The 20,928-nt window shown below is 52.7% G+C and overlaps 2 protein-coding genes and 1 long non-coding RNA gene across 19 annotated transcripts in view; 1 reads left to right on the top strand and 2 right to left on the bottom strand.

Annotated features, from left to right (window-relative positions):
- Positions 1 to 1,250: 1,250 nt before the first annotated feature.
- LOC113936490 lies at positions 1,251 to 4,437 on the bottom strand. 3 transcript variants are annotated; one of them, XR_003524270.2, is made up of 5 exons: positions 4,303 to 4,437; positions 2,847 to 2,929; positions 2,341 to 2,496; positions 1,576 to 1,697; positions 1,251 to 1,411 (listed from the first exon to the last, which is right to left on the bottom strand). It is a non-coding gene; the product is annotated as an uncharacterized LOC113936490 (long non-coding RNA). The 3 variants fall into 3 exon arrangements; XR_003524269.2 differs by having other exon boundaries at positions 2,341 to 2,929; XR_003524271.2 differs by lacking the exon at positions 4,303 to 4,437 and having other exon boundaries at positions 2,791 to 2,907.
- Positions 3,279 to 5,497, top strand: BEAN1 (brain expressed associated with NEDD4 1). The gene is made up of 2 exons (XM_027619747.2): positions 3,279 to 3,658; positions 4,279 to 5,497. The coding sequence occupies exons 1-2, from the start codon at positions 3,317 to 3,319 to the stop codon at positions 5,458 to 5,460; spliced, it is 1,524 nt and encodes a 507-aa protein (XP_027475548.1). The 5' UTR covers positions 3,279 to 3,316; the 3' UTR covers positions 5,461 to 5,497.
- TK2 (thymidine kinase 2) overlaps positions 4,826 to 20,928 on the bottom strand; it is a 34,007-nt gene continuing 17,904 nt past the window's right edge. For 8 of the 15 annotated variants that reach the window (XM_027619763.2, XM_027619759.2, XM_027619757.2 and 5 more), the window contains 4 exons: positions 20,769 to 20,857; positions 20,147 to 20,226; positions 17,916 to 17,996; positions 12,032 to 16,755 (listed from right to left, as the gene is read on the bottom strand). In XM_027619763.2, coding sequence (XP_027475564.1) covers positions 16,657 to 16,755; positions 17,916 to 17,996; positions 20,147 to 20,226; positions 20,769 to 20,857 — 349 coding nt within the window. In that variant the 3' untranslated portion in view covers positions 12,032 to 16,656. Of the gene's footprint in view, positions 4,952 to 5,573; positions 5,775 to 12,030; positions 16,756 to 17,431; positions 17,546 to 17,915; positions 17,997 to 20,146; positions 20,227 to 20,768; positions 20,858 to 20,928 lie in introns of those variants that run through there. The other 7 variants (XM_027619755.2, XM_027619766.2, XR_003524266.2 and 4 more) reach the window with 6 other exon arrangements.

Raw genomic sequence — 20,928 nt, 5'->3', positions numbered from 1 at the left:
GTGCAGGGGTTGATGAGGGAGGTGACCTGGGGAGCACCCAGAGGGAGTGGGCAGTGAAACAAGGAGGGAAAAGAAGCCAATTCAGGGTGTCGTGGTCACCCAGGTCCCCCTCCGAGGAGGGTGGAGACAGTGGAGAGCACACCTCAAAGTTAGCCACCTGACAGGAAAGGGGAGAGAGCACTCACACTGGCTTGCAGACTCTGAAGGGCCATTGTTTGAGGCTGCCCCTTGGAGAACATTCTCCCTGTCCCTGGTGCAGCCGAGCGGGCTTCTCTAGCCAGAGAAAGTCTTCAGATGGGGGAGTTGCCATAGCCGGCAGGTAAAGTCACCACCACGGCAGGCAGGATCTGCCACCCCGCCGGTACGCACACGCGAGGTGCACTGCAAGGTCTGGGACGGGGCGCCACACAGCTCCTGCCACGCGTGAGCGGCCGAAATCGCCCGAGAGGGTCAGGAGGGCTGATACAAACATGGCAGCCCACAGCCGCCCCTCGGAACATCGACTGGCTGGCACACACAGGGGTCTCTCACACCAAGTTCCTCGGGACGCCCTCAGACACACGCCACGTGTAGCAGCACTCAGCTCACACCACCTGCGGTTGTGTGCTCGCCTGCTCAGCTGGCTTCGGTGCACACACACCAGCGCCCCCACACTCAGAGCGCACACGCGCAGGGGGTCCCACATACACACTCCAAGGCCACCCACTCCTACTCAGGGGTCACCGCTGGTGTCCCCCTGATGACTGACCGGGTTGTGGGCACGCGCGGTGGAAGGACAGGCAGCTCCAGCGTCCGACAGAGCGAATCTTCGGTCATGGGCTCTGCTCTGCTTGACCTCACGCTGAACCTCCCAAGTCAGGTGAACGCTCTCAATCAGAGCCAATTACCTGGGTCAGGCCTGGTATTTCGGGGCTGGGGGCTGGGCACACCCCTGCCTCCAGGGTTACAGCCCAGCTGTGCCTGCTCAGCATCTCGCCACTGAGGAATCCCAGGGCTCCAAGTCCCCGGGCCGTGTTGTCACAGCCCCAGCCTTACCACACTGACCTCTCCCCAGCCTGACCCTGAGGTCCCGGGGCTGGCCAGCCTTCGGCCCCACGGCTGGTGGCTGTCTGGTCCGTGACCCACCATAGGGTGAGGGGAGACAACTTTTGAAAGGGGAACTCTCCACCCCCTGGCAGGTTCTGAGACCCATTACCCACCCCCATGACTCAGTTGCACGAGACAGAAACCCAACTTGAACCTTCTTAAGCAAGAAAGGACATTTATTGACTCATGTAACTAAATAGTCCAAGTGATAATTTTGACTTCAGGCTTGGCTGGATCCAGGAGGTCCAAGAACATAGGCAGCTGTATCGCCTCTCTTGGCTCCGCTGCCCACCGTGTCACCTTCATTCTCCCACGGGAGCAATGGCTGTGGGCACACCAAGTCTATGTCGGCTGGCTCATGACCCAGCCCCAAGGCCTAGCTCACTGCTGGGCTCTGACATCTCGTCCTCTCTCCCGCCCTTCCCTTCCTGGACTGCCCCTGTGTTTGAACCCCCGCTGCCAGACTGGGGGCCCAGGGGCAGGACTCACGCTGGTTCTTCTCTGGGTGGCAAACCCTGGGGGTGGGTGGGGAGTGCCTTGTGCAGCGGACAACTGGCAAGAGCATTCAGTTCAATGATGATGGAAACAAATTCCTCTCTGTGTGTCACGGCCTTGAGGACAGTAAGTGCAGAGTTCCAGACTTGGTAGCCCCTGACCAGACAGCACCCACTCCTGTACTCCCTGTGGCCTCTGAGCTCCTCGGCTTTCCAGGGAACTTGGAAGCCTCTGGGCAGCAGGGAGCGCTGTGAGGGAAGGCTAGGTCCTGGGACCCGGATGTTTGGCTGTCCCTGCTTCTGTCATCAGTTCACCGTGACTTTGAGCCAGAACACAAATTCACACCCCTACACACCTGCCCCATGAGAAGTCCTGAAGCCAAGGGGTCAGGGCACCTTCATTAGCCCAGCAGAATTTATTCGGCCACAGGAAACTGTTACTCACATAAGACTGATTCTGAACACCCAACAAGGGCTCCCTGTGGAGCACACTTTGAGAAATGCTGACCCGCATGGAAGCAGTGAGTCATTGAGTGGCTGAATGAGTGAATCATGGCTTCATTAAGTATTGGGTGAATGAACGGAAGGAAGGAAGGGAAGGAAGGAAGGAGGGAAGGAAGAAAGGAAGGGGGGGAGGAAGCCCAGCTCCGAATACTGCCCCCCACCCATATCTCCCCAAATGCACCTTGCCCCACCAGGTGGTAAGGGGCTCAGACAGTGGGGATGAATCCAGATCCTAAGGGTGCTGCCGTATTTATACCTGGGTCTGTATGAAAAGGAAATATCTCCTCTGTTGTCATTTTAATCTACTTCCTTCTGAGGGAAGGCTGGGATATGGTGAGATTCTAGCATGATCCTCACCCCTCCGGGCCACAGGGCATAATTCGAATCTCAATTCTGAGAATAAACCAGTGAACTGTAAAAGGAGAACAAAAACAAAAACAAAATGGAGGGCAGAAGGCGGGGAGGGAGGGAGATGGTGAGTGCACGGAGGAAGGGTCAAGGGCACGCAGGTCAAGGGTACAGAAGTAACTGCTGGGCTCTGTTACTCCAAAAGCAGTCCAAGGATTTGTGTGCGGTTTCTTTGGGAGGTGACTGCAGGAAGCACAAGAGGAGTAGGGAATGAAGACAAGGGAGGGACGAGAACCATGAAAGCGGGTTATTGCCATGGGCCACCGCTGGGGAGCCTCTGCAAGAGTGGAGAACACACCTCAGAACTGTCCCGCCGCCGCGGAGGGCAAGAAGCCAGGGCTTCTGTGCACTCACCCTCCTGGAGTGGCCGAGGGTTGGCCGGGGGTGTTAGCACGCTGGGCCTTGCAGTTTGTCCCACACACCAGCAGAGCACACTCCTGCAGCCAGAGAACATTCTCCAGCATGAGCATGAGGACGGTGGCCGGTGACATCCGGAGTAGACTGAGGGTTACAGGCCCTGGGGTGCGGACGCATGTGGGTGCCGCTGTATCTGCTTTCCCACTTGTTTGGGGATGGGGCGAGGACGGAGCCTCCACTCGGAGGAGATGGCCCAGCCCCAGCCAGCCTCAGGCCAGAGCCCCCCAGAGCGACAAGCAGTGGAGGAGGCGGGCCGGGCCGGGCTGTGTGCAGCTTTCTCTTTTGCTGGCACACTTCCTCCTCAGCTTCCTGACTGAGCGCTGGGGCGGGCCAGAGGCGGGCCAGCCCGGGCCTGGCCTGGGGAGGCCCACACAGCTCTCCTCGGCACCCAGCCCCTCAGAGCCACCATGAGCCAGCCCCGACCCCCAGGCCTAGAGGAGGCTGCCCTTGAGACCCTCCTGGGCGACCTCATCGGCTACTACAAAGAGGAGGCAGGGGCGGGCTGGCTCCGGGTCTGCAGGCAAGCAGCCCTCATCCACAGGGCCCAGCAGCTCTTGGACACGGGAGCCCCCACTCAGTTCTATCTGCCTGAGCTTCTGGTCCCTCGTCCGGGCGCCACTCACTCCTGGGGGGCACCCAGCCCTGCCCAGAGTGTCCGCCATGAACTGGTGCAGGCGCTAGAGTTCCTGGAGCTCATATCTGTCAACCTACTTCTGTTTCCCTGGAGGAAGGAAATCAGGTCCCTAAAGGTAGGCACCATCATGCCTCTGAGCCAGGGGGTCTGGGGGAGGGGGCCAGAGCTCTGTCTCTGGGGGGAAGAGCATAGCCATCCTGCCCCCTGACTCTGGTCCCATTTTACAGGTGGAGAAACTGAGAGCTGAAGAGGTTAATGCAACTTATCTATGGTCACCAGCTAATAAGTAGCCCAGATAGGCCTCAAACTCAGGCAGTGCAGCCTCCAGCCACTAGACCATACTGCCTCTCAAAAGAAGAGGAACGGAAGAGCTCATAATCAATAAGGGGAAGAGTCTGGCTCTGGAAAGCTTTATTCTCTTCTGGCTCCAGGCCAGGACTGCTGGGTTGGGAGCCAGGATATCGGGGCCTCACCCCAGCTCAGCCCATTCTCTTGCTATGTGACTTGAGACCAGGTCCTGTCCAGTCTCTAGGCCTCAGTGTGCCCTTCTGTAAAATGGGACAGAGGGTAACATGATCATGGACCAGATTTCCATTCTAGCCAAATGCTCCAGCCCAACTGCTTCTCAGGAGTCTCCACTGCCCCCCAGGCATCTGCCCTTGGTCCCGCCTGGCCGCTCCCAGCCACTCTGCTGGGCTGTGTCCCCTCTCTAATAAACACTCCTGTTTGTTCCAGACATACACTGGGAACTTCGCCTACCGGGTGCAGCCTGTACTCTCCGAATACACGCTGCACACCCTTCTGGGCAGGCTGGGCTATGCGGCCACCTCCGAGGCGGAGTTTTTGTTGGTCCAGGCCATCAGCAAGGAGGACGCCAAGCAGATGGTGTTTGAGATCTTCCTGGCGAGAGTTGCATGTGAGGCCATTCTGGAAACCTCGAGCAGGCAGGTGCTGGAACTGGGCAGAGAGAAACTGGCCAGGCCCCACTCCAGGCACAGCTCAGGGAGAAGGCTGGTGAAGGCCCACAACTGTCCCGAGAGGGCCCAGCCAGGCCCAGGGCCCCCAGAAGGGCTGGGGTCTGAAAGGGCCCTGGCCGAGGGCCCTGACCATCAAAGCGCTGTGCCGGTGGCCCTGAGTCCGCCTGAGGTCTCGACGTTCCCCTGCACCCCTCTTGCTGGCCCCCTGCTCCAGCGCCACACCAGCACACGCTCAGACAGTGAGGAGTTCTTGACCTGCTACAGTGACCTTGTTCTGCACCGGACACCCTTGTTCCCCAAGGACCTTCTCCTGAGCAGCTTGAAGGGAGACCAAGTCCAGGACCCAGCCCAGGCTCCCAGCCCCCCTTCAGGTGAAGCAGTCACCTCCTTAGCTAGCAGCGGTGAGTGGTCCCCGGTCCCTGATGCAGCTCCTGAGAACAGAGTGGTCACTGTACCCAGCCAGCTCTGCCTGACACCAAGTCCCCAACTGTCAGGGAAGTCCTTGGACCCAAAGCCAGAAGCCCAGGCAGAGCTGGCCACCCCTGACACTGACACTGTTCCTCCAAAAACTTCCTCTGAGATGCATGAGCTCTGTGAATGCCTCTCCCATCTCCTTGGACCCCCAACTCTAGTGGGCCATCCTCGGGGCTTCCCAGGCCCCGGGCTTGAGGGGAATGGACAACCAGAGCCTCTCAAGGGGCCAGAGCCAGCCGGCGAGGGTGGCAGCCCAGATAGTAGGGTCACTCAGCTCTGGAGGGCGACTCAGACCCCCTCTCATGTACAAGAGCCCCCCAACACTCACTATGTCCCTCCCGTGGGAGCCGGAGGTGCCAATTCCTACCCGAGACCACTACTCAGGCAACAGCTGAAAATGTCACCCCTGGATGGCACAGGGACAGACACCCTGACTGAGCACATGGCTCTGCCACCAGCAAAGTGACTACTTAGAGAGGCGGCAACTCTGGGGCCCACAGCTTGTCAGGTGCAGGGACCAATCTGTTCATCAGTCCCTCTGGTCTCAGGTCCCAGCTCTGTCACCTACTGACTGTGTCACTTCACGCCACTCACTCCCTCTGAGCCTTGTTTCCTCATCGGTAAAGTGAGTGTGGTCAGACCTTCCTCGCAGGAGGCTGGGAAGAGCTGGAGAGACAAGGTGTGCACGGCGCCCCTCAGTGCCTCCCTTGGGCGCTTCCTGTCCCTTCACGTCCCTTGGGCATATCCAAGGGGCAGCTTCCTTCGGCATCCTTCAGTCACCTGTCACAGGGCAGATGAAAAGACAGCTGTGTAGATAACCAGACACATAATATACCCTTAACTTGCTTAGACTCCTGTCAGCCTCCCTTCTCTCTCTACTAACTTCTGGTTAACAGAGAACAAAACGAGGGCGCCTGGGTGGCTCAGTCAGTTAAATGTCTGCCTTCGGTTCAGGTCATGATCTCTGGGTCCTGGGATCAAGTCCCGCATTGGGCTTCCTGCTCAGTGGGGAGTCTGCTTTTCTTTCTCGCACTCTCTCTCCCCCTTCCCCCCCCCCCCACTGCTCGTTCTCGCTCTCCCTCTCTCAAATAAATAAATAGAATCTTAAAAAAAAAAAAGAGAGAGAACAAAACCACACTTGGGAGCTCAGGATCATATGCTGGCTCCCCATCCAGGGATCGGGGCTCCACTCATGTGGGCTGCAGGCCCCCCTCCACCAGCCATCTGTTGCTCCCACATGTGCACACACACACACTTGCACACAAGTGGGTACATCCAGAGGTGCTGCTCTCCCCACAGCATTCGCCACCCAAGCAAATGACCCCATCTATGCACGAGCTAAAGCCAGAGGACCCTGTCTAAGCGAAGTTCCAGGATTCTCTTGCTCAATTTTCTCCAGGGGCTCCCAAGGCCACACCAAGCCCGAAGCTCGGCCCCTCACTATCCTTCTGACCTCACCTCATGCCCCTTCCCTGCCCCCAACCCGCTTCAGACAAGACAGACTGGCGTCTTCTAGATTCCCCAACAACCTAAGCCAACCCCTACGTCCCAGCCTCTGTGTAAACTGTTCACTTCCCCACTCCGCACCCCGTCCCCATCTTTCTTGTTATTCACATCTCACCTCAATGTCACCTTCTTAGAGAGACTTTTCCCTGGCCACCCATCTATCACATCAGCTTAGTTTAATTTTCTACACGAAGACATTTCATTGATTCATTTTCCATTTCCTGCACTAGAACATAAGCTCTCTGAGAAACTTCACCTTTACTCATTCACCATGGTTTCCAAGGATCCATCAAACAAAATCATCAAATGAGTAGAAAACTTAGAAAGTACAGATGAGGGGCGCCTGGGTGGCTCAGTTGGTTGAGTGTCCAACTCTTGATTTCGGCCCAGGTCATGATCTCAGAGTTGTGGGATCAAGCCTCACATTGGGCTCCATGCTCAGCACGGAGTTTGCTCATCCCTCTCCCTCTGTTCTTCTCCCACTCGCGCTCTCCTCTCTAATAAATTAATAAAATCTTTAGAAAGAAAGGAAGAAGGAAAGAAAAGAAAGAAAGAAAGAAAGAAAGAAAGAAAGAAAGAAAGAAAGAAAGAAAGAAAGAAAGAAAGAAAGAAAGAAAGAAAGAGAAAGAAAGAAAGAAAGAAAGAAGAAAGAAAGAAAGAAAGAAAGAAAGAAAGAAAGAAAGAAAGAAAGAAAGAAAGAAAGAAAGAAGAAAGGAAGGAAGAAAGAAAGAAGAAAGGAAGGAAGGAAAGAAAGAAAATACAGATGAATATGAAAACAAAAGCAGAAGTTACTATAATATCTACCACTGGGAGATACTCAGTGTTACGGTATTAGCGTAATTTGGCATGGAGCCCAATGCGGGGCTCAAACTCAGGACTCTGAGATCAAGACCCAAGCTCGTATCAACAGTCAGACACCCATCTGACTGAGCCACCCAGGCACCTCTTGGTCTTTTTTTATAAATGTGGGATTGTAGTATTTATAGTGCTGTGTTCTGCTTTTATTTCCCAGGAAGAGAGTTATTTTAACTAATTTTAGATTTAGAGAAAAGTTGTGAAATAATGCAAGGAATTCCCTTACAGTCCTCCCCCTGCTTCCCCTCAAACTGACATCTTACATAACCATAGTACGATTGTGAAGAACAGGAAATCAACACTGATACAGTATTATTAACTAAACTACAAACCTTTTTTAAATTTTACCGGTTCTCCCATTACTACCCTCTCTCCCTTCCAGGATCCTATCCAGGATTCCACATTGCATTTGTTACTTTTCTTTCAACTCCTCCGATCTGTAACACTGTGTCAGCCTTTTGTCTTTCATGATCTTGATGCTTTGGGTCAAAATTTAATACTGATCAGTTTTATTTTATTGTCACAATTTGGGTTTGTCTGGTGTGGGGGGGGGTTGTTTGTTTTATGGCTGGAGTGAAGTTATGCATTTCTGGCAAAATATGAAAAAATGATGCTGTGTCCTTGGTGCATCTTTTGATGAGTTCATGATGTCAATACATCTTATTACTGGTGATATTTACCTGCTGCACCCCTGGAATAAACCCCTTGTCCTAGGAGCCCTGGTTCCTTTCACTGGAGAATGATGTTTAGACACCAAGATCCAGGCGCCAGGTGTGCTGTTACTGGCTGTCACTGTCTTCAAGCCTAGTCAGGGGACAGTCAGGAAACACACGGACATGTACTAACCCATGCATATACACACGTGGTTCTATTTCCATATCTATATAGAATTTTAAAACCGTGAGTTTATAGTGATGCCTCTGCTTCTAATCCAACACCACAGGGTTTATTCTACCTGTGCCCTTTTATTTATAACTTCTTTCTCTAGAAGAGAATGAACCCCAGCTCTCTTAAACTAGAGTCAACTTATTTGTTCAAGACTATTACTAAAATTCCAGAATTGCTGACCACACCTCCATGAGAAACACATTTAAAACTACAGGACAGCATTTAGGAAGAGTGATTTTTGCCTCTACTCTTCCTACCTCCAGTCAAGAACCTGTTTTCCAGTTCCTTAGGCTACTTCTTTATTTTCTTACCCCTCCAATGTGGCCGTTTTTCACGTGGGATGTTGTCAGGGCCACCTGTTTTTGTTTTCTGTGTTCCACTCCCCCTACATCCTCGTTGATCTTATTTATCGAGGGGGGTAATGTGACACATTCCTATGGTTCTAAGAGTCGGTTATACAAAAAGACACATTCACACAAGAATCATTCCCTTCTCGTCCCTGCAACCCCATCCCATCCTTCCCTCTCTCCAGCCTTTGTTCCCCAGTCTGTTCAGTTTCTGGGTTATCCTTCCTGCATTTCCTCTGCTGTTTATGTTCTTAGGTTTATGTTCTTAGGTTTCTCCTTTCTTTTTATATACCCTTTTATATAAAGGGTAGCGTACCACAGATACTCCTTTGGATATTGCTTCTTTTTTCACTCAACGTTGCTTTACATCCTGGAAATCACACCTGTTCAGAGACAGCTTCCTCATTCTTTTTTCTACTCCACTGTGTGGCTGTACCATAATTTAGCCACTCTGTTATGTAAGATCCTTAGGTTGTTTCCAATTATTTTGCAGTTAAAACCAATGCTGCAATAAATAACCTGGGGCATAGATATTTTCCTACTGTAGGAAGTATGTATTAGATCCCAGAAGTGGGATTGGTGGTTCGTGATATAAGTGCAGATGTAGTTTGTTAGCTGTTGCCAAACTTCTCTCCAGAAGGGTTGTACAAATGTATACTCCCACCAGTAATGTATGTGAGTACTTTTCTCCCCCACAGCCTCACCAACAGAATGTGTTTGTTGTTTTGGTTTGGTTTGGTTTGCCAGTCTGGTAGGTGAGAAATGGTATGTCACTGTTCTTTTAATTTGCTTAGTCCATTTGGGCTTTTATAACAAAATACCACACACTGGTGACTTAAACACAACTGAAATTTATTTTTCACAGTTCTGGAGGCTGGAAGTCCAATGTGGTGCCAGTATGGCCGGGTTCTGGCAAAGGCTCTTGGCCAGTTTGCAGACTGCTGACTTCTTGCTGTGTCTTCACATAGAAGAGGCATGGGAGCTCTGTGGGGTCCCTTCTATAACAGCACTGAGTCCATTCATGAGGGCTCTACCCTCATGGCCTAATCCCCCTCCTGAAGGTCCTCCTAAATACCATCGCCCTGGGCATTATGTTTTCAACAAGTGCATTTGGGGGTGGGGGCAAATATTCAGACCATAGCATTTGCATTTCTGAGTGAATTTGAGTGTTTTTCACGTTTACAGACCATTTTTAGATCTTTTTTGTAAATTGTCTTTCACATCTTTTTCTCATTTTTCTATTTGATTTTTGGTCCTTTGTCCTTCATTTTTAAAGACTTCTTCATGGGTAGTTAGGAATATTCACTCTCTGTCTGTTATATAAGTTGCATTTTCTCCCGGTTTCTGGTCTTTTGACTTTGTTCATGATGGGTTTTATCACACAATTTTTAAAATTTTTATTTAGTCAAACTGATTAACCTTTAGTTGCCCCTGGATTTTGAATCATACTTAGGAAGTTTTCCCTAAATCAAGGTACTTGCCTGGTTCCAATTTTTACATTTAGATCCCTAACCACTTGGAGTTTATTCTTGGGTATGGTGTGAGATATGGATCTCTTTATCTTTCCCCAGAGGGTCACTTCGGCACCCTTTGTTAAAAAGTCCATCTTTACCCCAGTGATTGGTGATGACACCTTGTTCATGTACTAAATTTCCACGTGTGCTTAATTAGGTCTATTTCTGGGCTATTCACTCCACTGCTCTGTCTATTCACACAGCAGTACCACACTATTTTGATACTAGAGGTTTTAGAGTATGTTTGAATGTCTGGTAAGGCTGGTCCTCCAACATCGTTTTTCTTTTTCAGTGGTTTCCTGGTTATTCCTGAATGTTCACTTTTCTATATGAACTTTAGGATAACGTGTAGAGTTCCATAAAATAGACTGTGGTATTTCTACTGAGATTGTATTAAATTTGTAATTTAACTTAGGCAGAACTGACATCTTTACGTTGAGTCCTCCTATCCAAGAATGGGATGTCTTTACATTTGTTCAAGTCTTATTTGCTGTCTTTGAGGAGAGTTTTTAGCATTTTTTCTTCTATGTTTTTGTATGTATCTTGTTAAATTTATTCCAAAGTACTTAACCTTCTTTGTTACCACTGTAAATGGGATTTTCACTACCATTATGACGGCTGTTTACTGTTTGCATATGCTAATTTTGTATCCTGCTAGGTCACTAAAATGTTATTGTTTGTGTTAGTTTTATCACTGATTCTTTGGGATATATTATGGTGTTAATTCTTTACCCCAGCAGAAGGGAATGCTGAGGGGCTGCTGGTGCCCTCCGGCCTCAGTGTGCATTTTCTCAGGGGTATTTCAGGACGGGGGCAGCTAGGAGGAGCTAAACTACATGTTTCATGAGTGGAGGGGCTATGTCTGTCCTGTTCACCAGTGTGCACCTGTCACCCAGCACGGGGCCTGGCACAGAGTTGATGCATGCGAAGTGCTGTCGAAAGACAGGGAGAGAAGAGAGGCCTGCTTACAGATGGCCTGAGGACTCTGGGCTAAGCAAATGGCTGGCGAAGGTGCTGAACTACTAGCTCCCCCATAGCACTGATGAAGAAGCAGGTCTTAAAAATGAAAATGCAGCATCTCTACCACCCTGGCCTGGAGCAGCCCACTAACAGCTTCCCCCTCCAGGAAGGTGCAAGAAAGTCTGGTCTCTTCTCCGGCCAACTACAGAGAGCTGGAAGGGGTTTGAAGGACCGGGAGTAGCCAGGTGCTGCTCCAGACCCTCTGTGTCCATCCCTCATTTAACTTACCCCTTCATAGTCTGTGCAGCCTCTCTCCTCGTGAGGGAGAAAACAGAAGCCCGGTGTCCAGGGGAGGAAGAAACAGGACCAGAGAAGTGAGGTGACCTGCCCAGGGTCTTGCACCCAAAAAACAGGGAAATGGGAGCCCAGCCTATATTCTGACCCCAAAGCCCAAGTCCCACCCACAAAGCCAAGTGGATCCCAAAGGTAAGAGTCACTTAAAACTTAACAACTGGCCATTGCCCATTTTTTCTGGGCATTTCCTAAGATGAGCCTGGAGCTACCCACATCTACCCATCTCTGGCTACAAATAAATCTGCTCTGTGCATTAGGGAAAGGACGAGTGAGAGGTCACCTGAGCCCATTGAAAAGGAGATCTCCAAGAAGACATCAGTTTATTGTGTAAGGAATCCAGGGCCTTGTTGGTACAAGTAGTGGTGTCCGTTCCCATGGCCTGAGAAGCAGCTGTGTCTCTCCAGGCCCCTCTCTCATGCCACAGGATGCCAGCTATAGATCCAGAGTCCCCATGAGAAGCAGGAACATTTTTAAAAAGAAAAGAAAGGCCAATTGCCTGCCCCATGCTCTGTTATTCCAGAAGGGCCATGATGCACTTTTCAGAGGTACAGTCCCGAAGGTCAGCCTCAAAGAGGCCCCCAGCTAGTCAGGGGGCCACCTGTGATCTGTACCTACTGAACAGATCAGTCCAGGTGGCCCCCTGACTAGCTGGTAAGAGCACGCATCCACGCCACTCCAATGGAAAGTGCCAGTCCCTGCAGCTGCTGCCATTACTCAGCCAAGTACCTGCTTTACAGCCCCGTTTCCTGGGCCACATCGGATGAACGAACATTTCCAGGGACACTTGCCACATACCGGGCCCTGGTCCAGACCCCTTCCATGTCATGAGAAGTGAGCAATTCTCTCATTTGACAGACAGGACATCCAACACTCACAAGACGTTCAACAACCAACAAGGGGCCAAGTTTTCTTGGGACTCAGGGATGGCCAATTCTAGAAAGTGTCAATCAAGAGAGGTGGCTCTCAAAGGGTGGTCCCTGGACTACAGCCTCGTCGTCACCTGGAACGCTGTCAGAGAACAGATTCTCGGGCACACCCCACACCTGCTCAATTGGAAACTCTGGGGGTGGGTCTCGTAATCCATGTTTTAACATGCCCTCCAGGGAATTCAGATGCACTGAAGGTGGAGAACCAGGAGCTAGAGACTCCCAAAGGGCACAAAAGCTGAGAGTCAGCCACAGGTGCAGGTCCCCTAAAACAGTGCTATTCTCAATGTGTGTTCCGAGGAACATGAGCTTGCTTGGAGACTGTTAATGGCTATTCCCAAAGAGGGGTTCTACTGTCAATGAGTTTGAGAGTCCCTGGATTAAATAAAGTTGAAAAGGTATTTTTATCACTGGACTGCTTGAGTTTAACTAATGTACCTTGTGTGTCTCAGAGAAAGTACCCAGGTGGCGCTTCCCAAACTTCCTGGGCTACGGAACCCTTCTTTCTCAGAACACCTAATATTATCTCCCAGAACACCTGTGTTCCACAGACCCCAGCCTTGAAGAAGAGAAAGCCAAGAAATGCAGAAATTTAGGAAGACGGCAGTAAATGCGGATACCCACTCTGGACTCCACCAGACTGGCTCTCTCTTGGGTTATGTTTAATGACAGCCTTTGGCAAGCTCACTATCTTACATAAAGTAGAGGAACACAGAGTTCACTCGGCCTTAGGGGAGCTGCGGGGTTGGGGTTATGAGGAAAAGAAAGCCCCGTGCCAGTGACCCTGGGGCCCTGGGTGAGTAATCCACTGCCAAAGCCCAGAGGCACCAGGCAGGGTATTATTGTTATTAGATTTTCAACAGGGAGGGCTGACATTTCCAGGAGCTCGTCAATTACTTTAATAACTGTAATTCTTCGGGCTGGAGAGGCCACGGGGATGAATGTTACTCATTCCACAGCTAGGGGAGCATTTGAAATGAGCGCCCTCATCTGGCCCCAGGGCTCTAAGAAAACAAGATGGCATAGATTGAACAGCACCTAGGGGCAGGCAGGTTCTGGAAACATCTACCTGCTCTCAAGGTTGTAAATGCTTCAATCCTTCCCCAGGTCTGGGGTGGGAGTCTGTGGGAGGCCCTGGAAGGGTCTCTGACTGAGGTATTCCACAGGCAGGGAGGGGAAGGGGGCGGGACGGGACTTCGTATCCAGGTAAAGCGCTCAGGTGGAAATGAAAGGGGGTAGGAAGAGAAACGGAAAGGTGACATCATTTCCCAGGGTCCACAGTTAGGAGGGCCTCCTGAGAGCCATGCTGTGGGAGTGCGTCAGCCCAGCGGTCTGTGCCCTCACCCAGCTCCACCCAACACAGGAGGCAGGTTGAGCCTCGGACACCGAGGACACTGTAGCACCAGGCGGTGAGGGAGATGTGATGTGAGGGCAGAAGGGAGGGACAGGTGGGGCCAGAGGGCACCACGGCCCTGACGCTGGACCCATGGTCCAGCCCGTGAATCCCGACTTCCCTCCTGCCTTTGCCCCACCTCCAAGGCCTCTGGCAAAATCTTGCTAGAACCTTCCAGCTTATCTCAGTTGTGCCTTGTAAAGGTCATCATCCACATTAGAATTAACGTGTGAGCGGCGGACAGTATGTCCTGATGCCAGCAGTAGCCGGAGGAGGAGCTCTGGTACCATCTTGGACAGGGAAGTCCCCAGAGGAAGGAAGCCACGAACCAGGAAGTTGAACTGGGAACAGAAAGCCAGCAAGAGCCCAGGACCCTGATGGCCTTGGGGCCACCACACCAGCCCTGAATCACCCACTTCCGCACTTTGATGTGACACAGAAATACACTTCTATCTCATTTTTTTTTTAATCACCAGGTACATGAAATATTTCTGAATGATTCTAATGTCTTTTGCATATAAAATTAAAAAGGTGACGTGTAAATTAGAATTATTTCACTAAAAATGCTGACCAAAACATATGTGCTATTCCAAAAAAATTTTTAATTACCAAGAGTCAAAGCAGCTGGGGCCGCTCTGCGACTTACTCCCATTATGCCCTACGGAACCCCACCTCAGGGTAAGAATGGGGCGACACCAGCCAAGCTGGGATGTCACTGCCCTGGCTTGCTCTGTTGGCAATTTGGAGACGCCAGCCCCGCCATGCTCTTCCCAGCCATTCCTGAGAGCCCCTGCGGCGTGCCTCCCCTCTGCTCTAAAACTAGGCCCCATGCCTACCATGTGCCATCTGCCCTCTTTGTACCCTGGCTTTTAGAGCTGCTCCGCGCCCCCCGGTGCCACCAGCCCTGCCTGCCGCACAGGGAGAGCAACCCGCATCCGTGCAAGCCGGGCACCAGCCGTCTCGTGGGACACAGCTGGCCTGCGAGATCTCGGCCCCCTGCCCTGGCCGCTGCAGACACACGGCATCCGCTCCACATGCCAGAGCAAGAGGATGGTGAGCTCTCCTGGACCCATACATCCCATGTTAGGAAAGATGGAGTTTAAAAAAATGAAAACACATTATCCTACTGGCAAAAGGATGCTGTTGCGGGGGGCTAAAATCACTGGCCTAGGTAGCAAGCCAAGATTAACATCAGGTTTAGGTGAAGGATTTATTGGCGAATACAGGGCAAGACTTTACTTTCTTTCTCTTTTAGTCATATTTCCCCCCCCCCCAAAAAAAAAAAATCACATTTCCCCCAAAACAGATGCTCAAATTGAGCTGTGGGGGAAAATCCTGGACTGTTCACTTACAAATTCCCAAAGACTGCCCTGGCTCGTCAAGACACCGGGCAGCACAGGCCCTCACCTCCCCCCAACTTCTGGTCAGTCCCTGACCTTCGGGCCGAGAGACACGTCCCCGCTGGGCTGCTGCCCCTCATCCTGCCCACGGAGCCCAAGAACTGGTCCAGGAGTCATAGTGCTTGCCTCCCTCTGGGCCAGGACCACCAGGGCTCCGGTCACCCACGTCGAGTCAGAGAGCCGCACGCACAGGTACCACACTCAGGCAGAGGCCGGGACAAGGCCTTCCAACCCTCGTCGATGCCAACCGCTGCTCAGGAGAGGCTGAGGCCTGTTCCCCCAAAGTCACAACTGGCCCTTCGCCATGTTTACAACCAGTCTTCTTGAAGCTCTCTCCACCCACCTCCAAAATATCGGAGCACCAGGGCTCCAAGAGCCTTTGCTTGCAAGCCCTGATCTTTCAGTCCAGACTGCCCCCCTTAAAAGAATGTTCCTTCTTTCTCTCACTTCCCACTTGATTCAAGAGACAGCGGTGGCTTTGATGCATTGTTGCAGCTGAAGGAAGCTAGGATATTTTCCGAACCAATAAAGATGATTTCATGCTGTATGGTCCAAGGGTCTCCTTGGATGGAAAAACATTTCAGAAAGACTTATGGCCACTTGTGTCTCTCCCCGGGGCCCCAAACTCTCAGTAATTCCAAGGGCAAAGCTCTTCACATAAGGCCAGTACAGAGTACGGAGGCCTCAGAAGCCAGGGCTAGCGGGCCCCTTCCCCAGCCTGGCCCTGGGCAAACCACCCAGGCACCAAGACGGAGAAGTGACAGCAGCTCCGGCAAGGCCTTCATCACCAAGGAGACCGAGCACCAGTCAGAAGCCTGCACAGGATTCTCCTAAGGACATGGAAGTGCAGATGCCGAGGTGGTCAATGCCACAGCAGCCTCCTGCTGGGAAACCACTGAACACTGGGCTCAAGCCAAACACGACCCAATTTTGTGAAAGTCTAAGAGCATCGACTGTCCTCGCGAAGTGCTCAGATAATGAGAAAATGATGGCACTGACTCCGTGCACTGCCGACTCTCCCCATACACACAGGAGATCTCTATCAAGGGAAGGCAGGCTCTCAGGAGGAGGCTGAGAATGTCTGAACTGTGCCAATGCCACTGTCCCTGGCTGTGTGACCCTGGCGGAGTCTCTCAGCCTCTCTGAGCTTCGACTTCTTCCCTGGGATGTGAGGCCACTACCTCACCCTCCTGGGTGGTCAGAAGGGTTAGAGACCCTAAGCCCAGCATTACTTCAGGCGGCTCTTCCCTTAATCACAGGGACGCAGCAGCAGGGAAACCAGCAGGAGAGGTGCTGGGGAATGCAAGGCTGCAAACACCAAAGGGCATGACAAACCCATTGGTCCCATTTGTCATTTACCCTCAAGGGCCAGAGACCCAGGATGAAGACACTGGCAAAGAGGAGAAGACCATCAGGAAAACAAATGTGGCCAGATATCAAGCCCTCTTGAGAGTGGATATGTCCAAATTGCTCCTAATAGCTAACTTGGCAGCATTTTTCTGGCATGATCTTCCCCATCCTATGAACCATGTTTCTGATTCTCTGGAGTTAATATTCGGTCCCGGTTTTGTTCAAAGAGTTTTAACATTTTCTGCACGTCGTGGTCAGCCTCAATCACCTGGAAATTAAACACACGGGTCACAGGACTGCGCGTGACCTCAACACCATCCTCCCCTTCACACATGAAGAGGGAGAGAGACGGAGGCACACAGGAGAAGGCAAGGAGTGGCAGAGAAGTCCAAGGTCACAGGCAGATAAAAAGGAGGGTTAGAGCAGAACAGCACCAGGTTCTAGGTCAATTCACATTCTCAGCTACGTTTCCACTTAAGAATCCACTATGGTTGTCCCTGCAGCCAGCCCGTGAATGAGTTTTTTTCCCCATCATTTTATATTATCCAGTAATGGTGGGGGGGGAAACAGATGTTACTTCCTTAAAATTCCAGTACAGTAATATCTCACTTTCCAGCAACCTCATGGCCTGGAAGCACCATGATGAGTAGAATTTTCTGAGCAGCCCACACAGATGTCCCTTAGGCCACGCACAGAAGTTTGTGCATGGCCCTCCCTCAGATCCCACACTGGGCGCACATCGCCAGCCGTCTCGGGACCCATCTGCCTGCCTGAAGAAATTGAGCAGCAGCAAAGCAGGAAAGGAGGGGACAGGGAAGCAGGGAAAGGTGGGGCGGAAACGGCACGCAGTTACAAGTGGCAAGTGTCAGCAGGAGAAGCTGCTACACGAAGCCAACGTACGAACTCAAAGACATTAGTGGTCTGGGGCAAACTGTCCTACACACCTCAGCACCTCCTAAGGGCGCCACTGGGTAACAGCCCAGGACAGCAACTGGTGTTCCTTCAGATGCCCTGGGTCACCGAGGAGAGGGGCAACGAGGCTCCATGGCTTCCATCCACTAGAGAAGGGATGGTTGCATCAGAGAGACCCCCATCCCAAGGGGCTAAAGCCAAAACCCGCGTCTAGAGGCTTCAGCCATCTGGAACGCTCCATCACTAATGATGCTGGGTAAGTGAGATGCTACTGTGGCCACCGGTGTAATGACATGGGGACAGGTCCCCTTCTCTCGGGTCTGTCCAACGGACCGGGAGACTCAGTCCAGAATGGGGACCAGGAGAGAGAAAGGGCCCCTTCTACCCTCCCTGCTTCCTTCTTCTCGATCCTCCAGCTCTGAAGGACCTGGCCCCTCCCCAGACTGCAGAGTGGCTGACATTCCCCGGGTCACTCCTCCTTCCAGAAAAGTCTCCAGCCCTGCCAGAGGGACTTACCAGAACAGGGGCTGCCACAGGGAAAAGGCCCCCATGGATGAGCCACTCCTCATAGAGGTGGTGAATAGCATTCAGGTAGTCCTGCCAGGAAACACACACACACACAGACATACACATGTACCCAGGCCTTCGGGAGCAGGCAGGGGAGCAAACCTCTCCAGCAAGGACCTCGGGCAGGGGGTGTGAACGTCCATGACCACGGGGAGTGGCTTGGACATAGGGGTCTGCAACTGCCAACCTGGCTCAGACGGACAGTCATAAATGCAGCCACTCGCCCCCCACCAGCCAGCCGGGCCATGGCGACAGTTAGAGGAGACCCTCCCGGACCTACTCCCTCCCCCCAGCGCTGCCCTGCTCCGACGGTGCCCTGCACACACTCTCCCACCAGACTTCTCACACTGACGCCCACTTCTCTATCAGCAGGGCCACCAGTTCCTTCATGCTGGGGTCCACAGCTGCTTCCCAGCCCTGGGCAGCCTCTGACACCCCCACTCTGTCCTTCCCAAGAGGCCTGTGACCCTCACTGGCCTAGGAGACCCACTCCTGCTGCTTCCACCCCACCTGACAACTTGTGACCTGTAAGCCCTCTAGACCATGAAGACCAACTTCAGAAAGCCTCACAAGGTGGAAGCCAGGGGAAGAGAGGCCCGGACATGCCCCTAAGCCATCAGCGCCTCCGTACCAGGCAGGACTGGACAGACACTTTCTCACGCGGAGGCCACGGTGCTCTGACCACCCATAGCCACCTTCCCAAGCAGCAATTTACTGCCAGCCCAGAAGCTCCCAGGGAAACCGCAATGCCACCTTTTCATCCACCATCAAGTTATCCCTTGGCAACAACAGACGTGTCCTATAGGCCTTGTCAGAAACACTAAGATAAAGGCCCGGCTAATAATGGCTTGGAGGTACTCCAGACTTGTCATTTCTTCAGAACATCTGGGTCACTGCACAGAGCGGCCCTGCCCCACCACAGCCTAGCCCAGCCCCGCTCCACTGTGCCCTTCCTCCAATCACTCCTGTCTCCGGATTTCAAAGGAGCTACCCAGAAGGAGGCCTACGCCTTCATGGCTGGCATCAACCTTACTGGTACCTGGGGAAAACAAGGCTGGGTGGGCCTCGGGAGCTGGGCGGGTCTTCCAGGGCCCCTAGACCAGCCCATCCTGAGCTGAGACCCATCCCAGGAAATGCCTGCCCAGCCTCTGTCCCAGTGGCATTCACATGGGGCATTCAGGTCAGTATTAACTGAGCAACTCCTTGGTGCCAAGCCCTGGGAAACACGCTGGGGGTGCAGGGAATAAGACCTAATCTTAAAAAGCTCACAATTTGATGAGGGATGGGGAACAAAACATATAAACAAACAGTTTCGGTATGCTTGTCCTTAGGGTTGTGACCATCGTAAGCCCAGAGGTTAGGGGAGCACAATGGCAGGAAGGTCAAGGAAGGCTTCCTGGAGAAGGTGACATCTAAGCTGAACTTGGAAGGCAAAAGAAGCCACTGCACAAAAGCACATTTGTGTAAGTGCAGGGTGAGTGTGAGTGTATGTGTAGCCACGACTAGTCTCTGTGGCCAGAGCATGAGAGGCAGGGGGTGGAGGGAGGTAACACGGATCCAGCAGGATTCGAGGTGGCATGTGCTAGTGGGGACTTTACTCGAGACGGCAGCAAGCCACCGAAGGGTTAGTGGCTGGGAAACTGCATGAGTGGGGCTCTGTGCTGGAAACATCCCCGCGCAGCAGCCCCGTGGAGGCCAGGTACGGGAGGGCACGTGGGGCCAGGATGAGGGGGGCAGTCCAACAATCACAACTGTCCTGACGAGAGGTCCCGTGGCCCTGAGCCAGCACCCGGAAGGGCGAGGCACTGGGCAAGTACCAGAGAGGACAGCCTCAGAGCCCAGCACGGCACTCAGCACGGGGGACGGAGCTGCCAACGGGAGGGAGTGTTCTGGCGAGGCTCCAGAGCTGGGCACAAAGGCAAGCAGTCCTCAGGAGGTGGCTAGGACACGCCCTGGGGGGCGCCTGGCGGGCAGCGGGAGAGGGGATGCCTTTGGGCCCAGAGGGCGCCAACCACAGCGACCCGGGCCTCAGGAGCTTCACACAGCCTCTCGGGCCACAGAGGAAGTCCGAGCTTACCCCGCAGTATGCTCAGTTCCCATTTCCCTGTCTGCGACAGCACAATGATCTCAGGGATGGAAGTAGTTTCCCGGGCATTAAGCGGCTTCAAGGGGGCTCTTACCAAGGGAATGACCGTCTCCTCTTCCCTGCATCTCAGCCGCAATCTCTGGTAACAGGTCTCAGGGGTGGTCCGGAGATACACTGAGATTTAAAAAAAATAGTATGTGGCTCTAATGACTCTGTTTGTGGCTTAGAAGTGGAGGCCAGGGAGAGGGGGAAGGCAGGCCTGTGCACAAGGCGTGGAGAGAAACATCTGCCAACCACTCTGAGCAGGAGACAGAGACCACAGCCAGCCCCCAGCCTGACCACTGCCCAGCTGTGTGGCCTTCAGGCATCTTGACCCTCATGCCCACTTTCATTTTCTTTCCACGTCACCAGCCCCACGGGGTTGCTATGAGGCTGAACGAAGTTCCACATGTGCACAAAGCTTCACACGGGTTCTGGCCTCCTCCCTCCCTTACACACTAAAAAAAAACCCATCGAATCACAATGGACCCAGGGGAGAGCAGCTTGAGGAGGGACCAGAAGCCCCCAGATCCTGTCTGCCCTTGGAGAGAAGGCTGAACTAACGTGGGCAAAGAATCACTAATGGTTGGGGCCTGCCCGCTGCCCCTGCCAGCTGGCAGTCCTGCCAAGCACATGCTCCCTGGGACCCCGGGGGCTGGTCAGGAGGGGTCTCTCACCTATCAAATCAACGGACACGTCGATGTTCCTCACAATCCAGTCAAACCATTCCGACAGAATCACATAGTCCACTTCAGGCATCTTCCCGCTATAATGAGAGGTGTTAGGGTTTTATGCATCAAAAGGATCTGTGGATGGCTTCTGTGTAAAGGGCGTAGC

This window comes from Zalophus californianus, chromosome 17, assembly GCF_009762305.2.
Source record: "Zalophus californianus isolate mZalCal1 chromosome 17, mZalCal1.pri.v2, whole genome shotgun sequence".
In the NCBI taxonomy this organism is placed as follows: Eukaryota; Metazoa; Chordata; class Mammalia; order Carnivora; family Otariidae; genus Zalophus; species Zalophus californianus.
Note: the sequence above shows the minus strand (reverse complement) of the source record. Positions and strands in the feature narration are given on the sequence as shown.

Excerpts from the sequence above, each read along its gene's own strand:
- BEAN1 (XM_027619747.2), top strand. The coding sequence starts at position 3,317 with ATGAGCCAGCCCCGACCCCCAGGCCTAGAGGAGGCTGCCCTTGAGACC. Across the intron at positions 3,659-4,278 it reads AGGAAATCAGGTCCCTAAAG|ACATACACTGGGAACTTCGC; the intron begins GTAGGCACCATC and ends TGTTTGTTCCAG.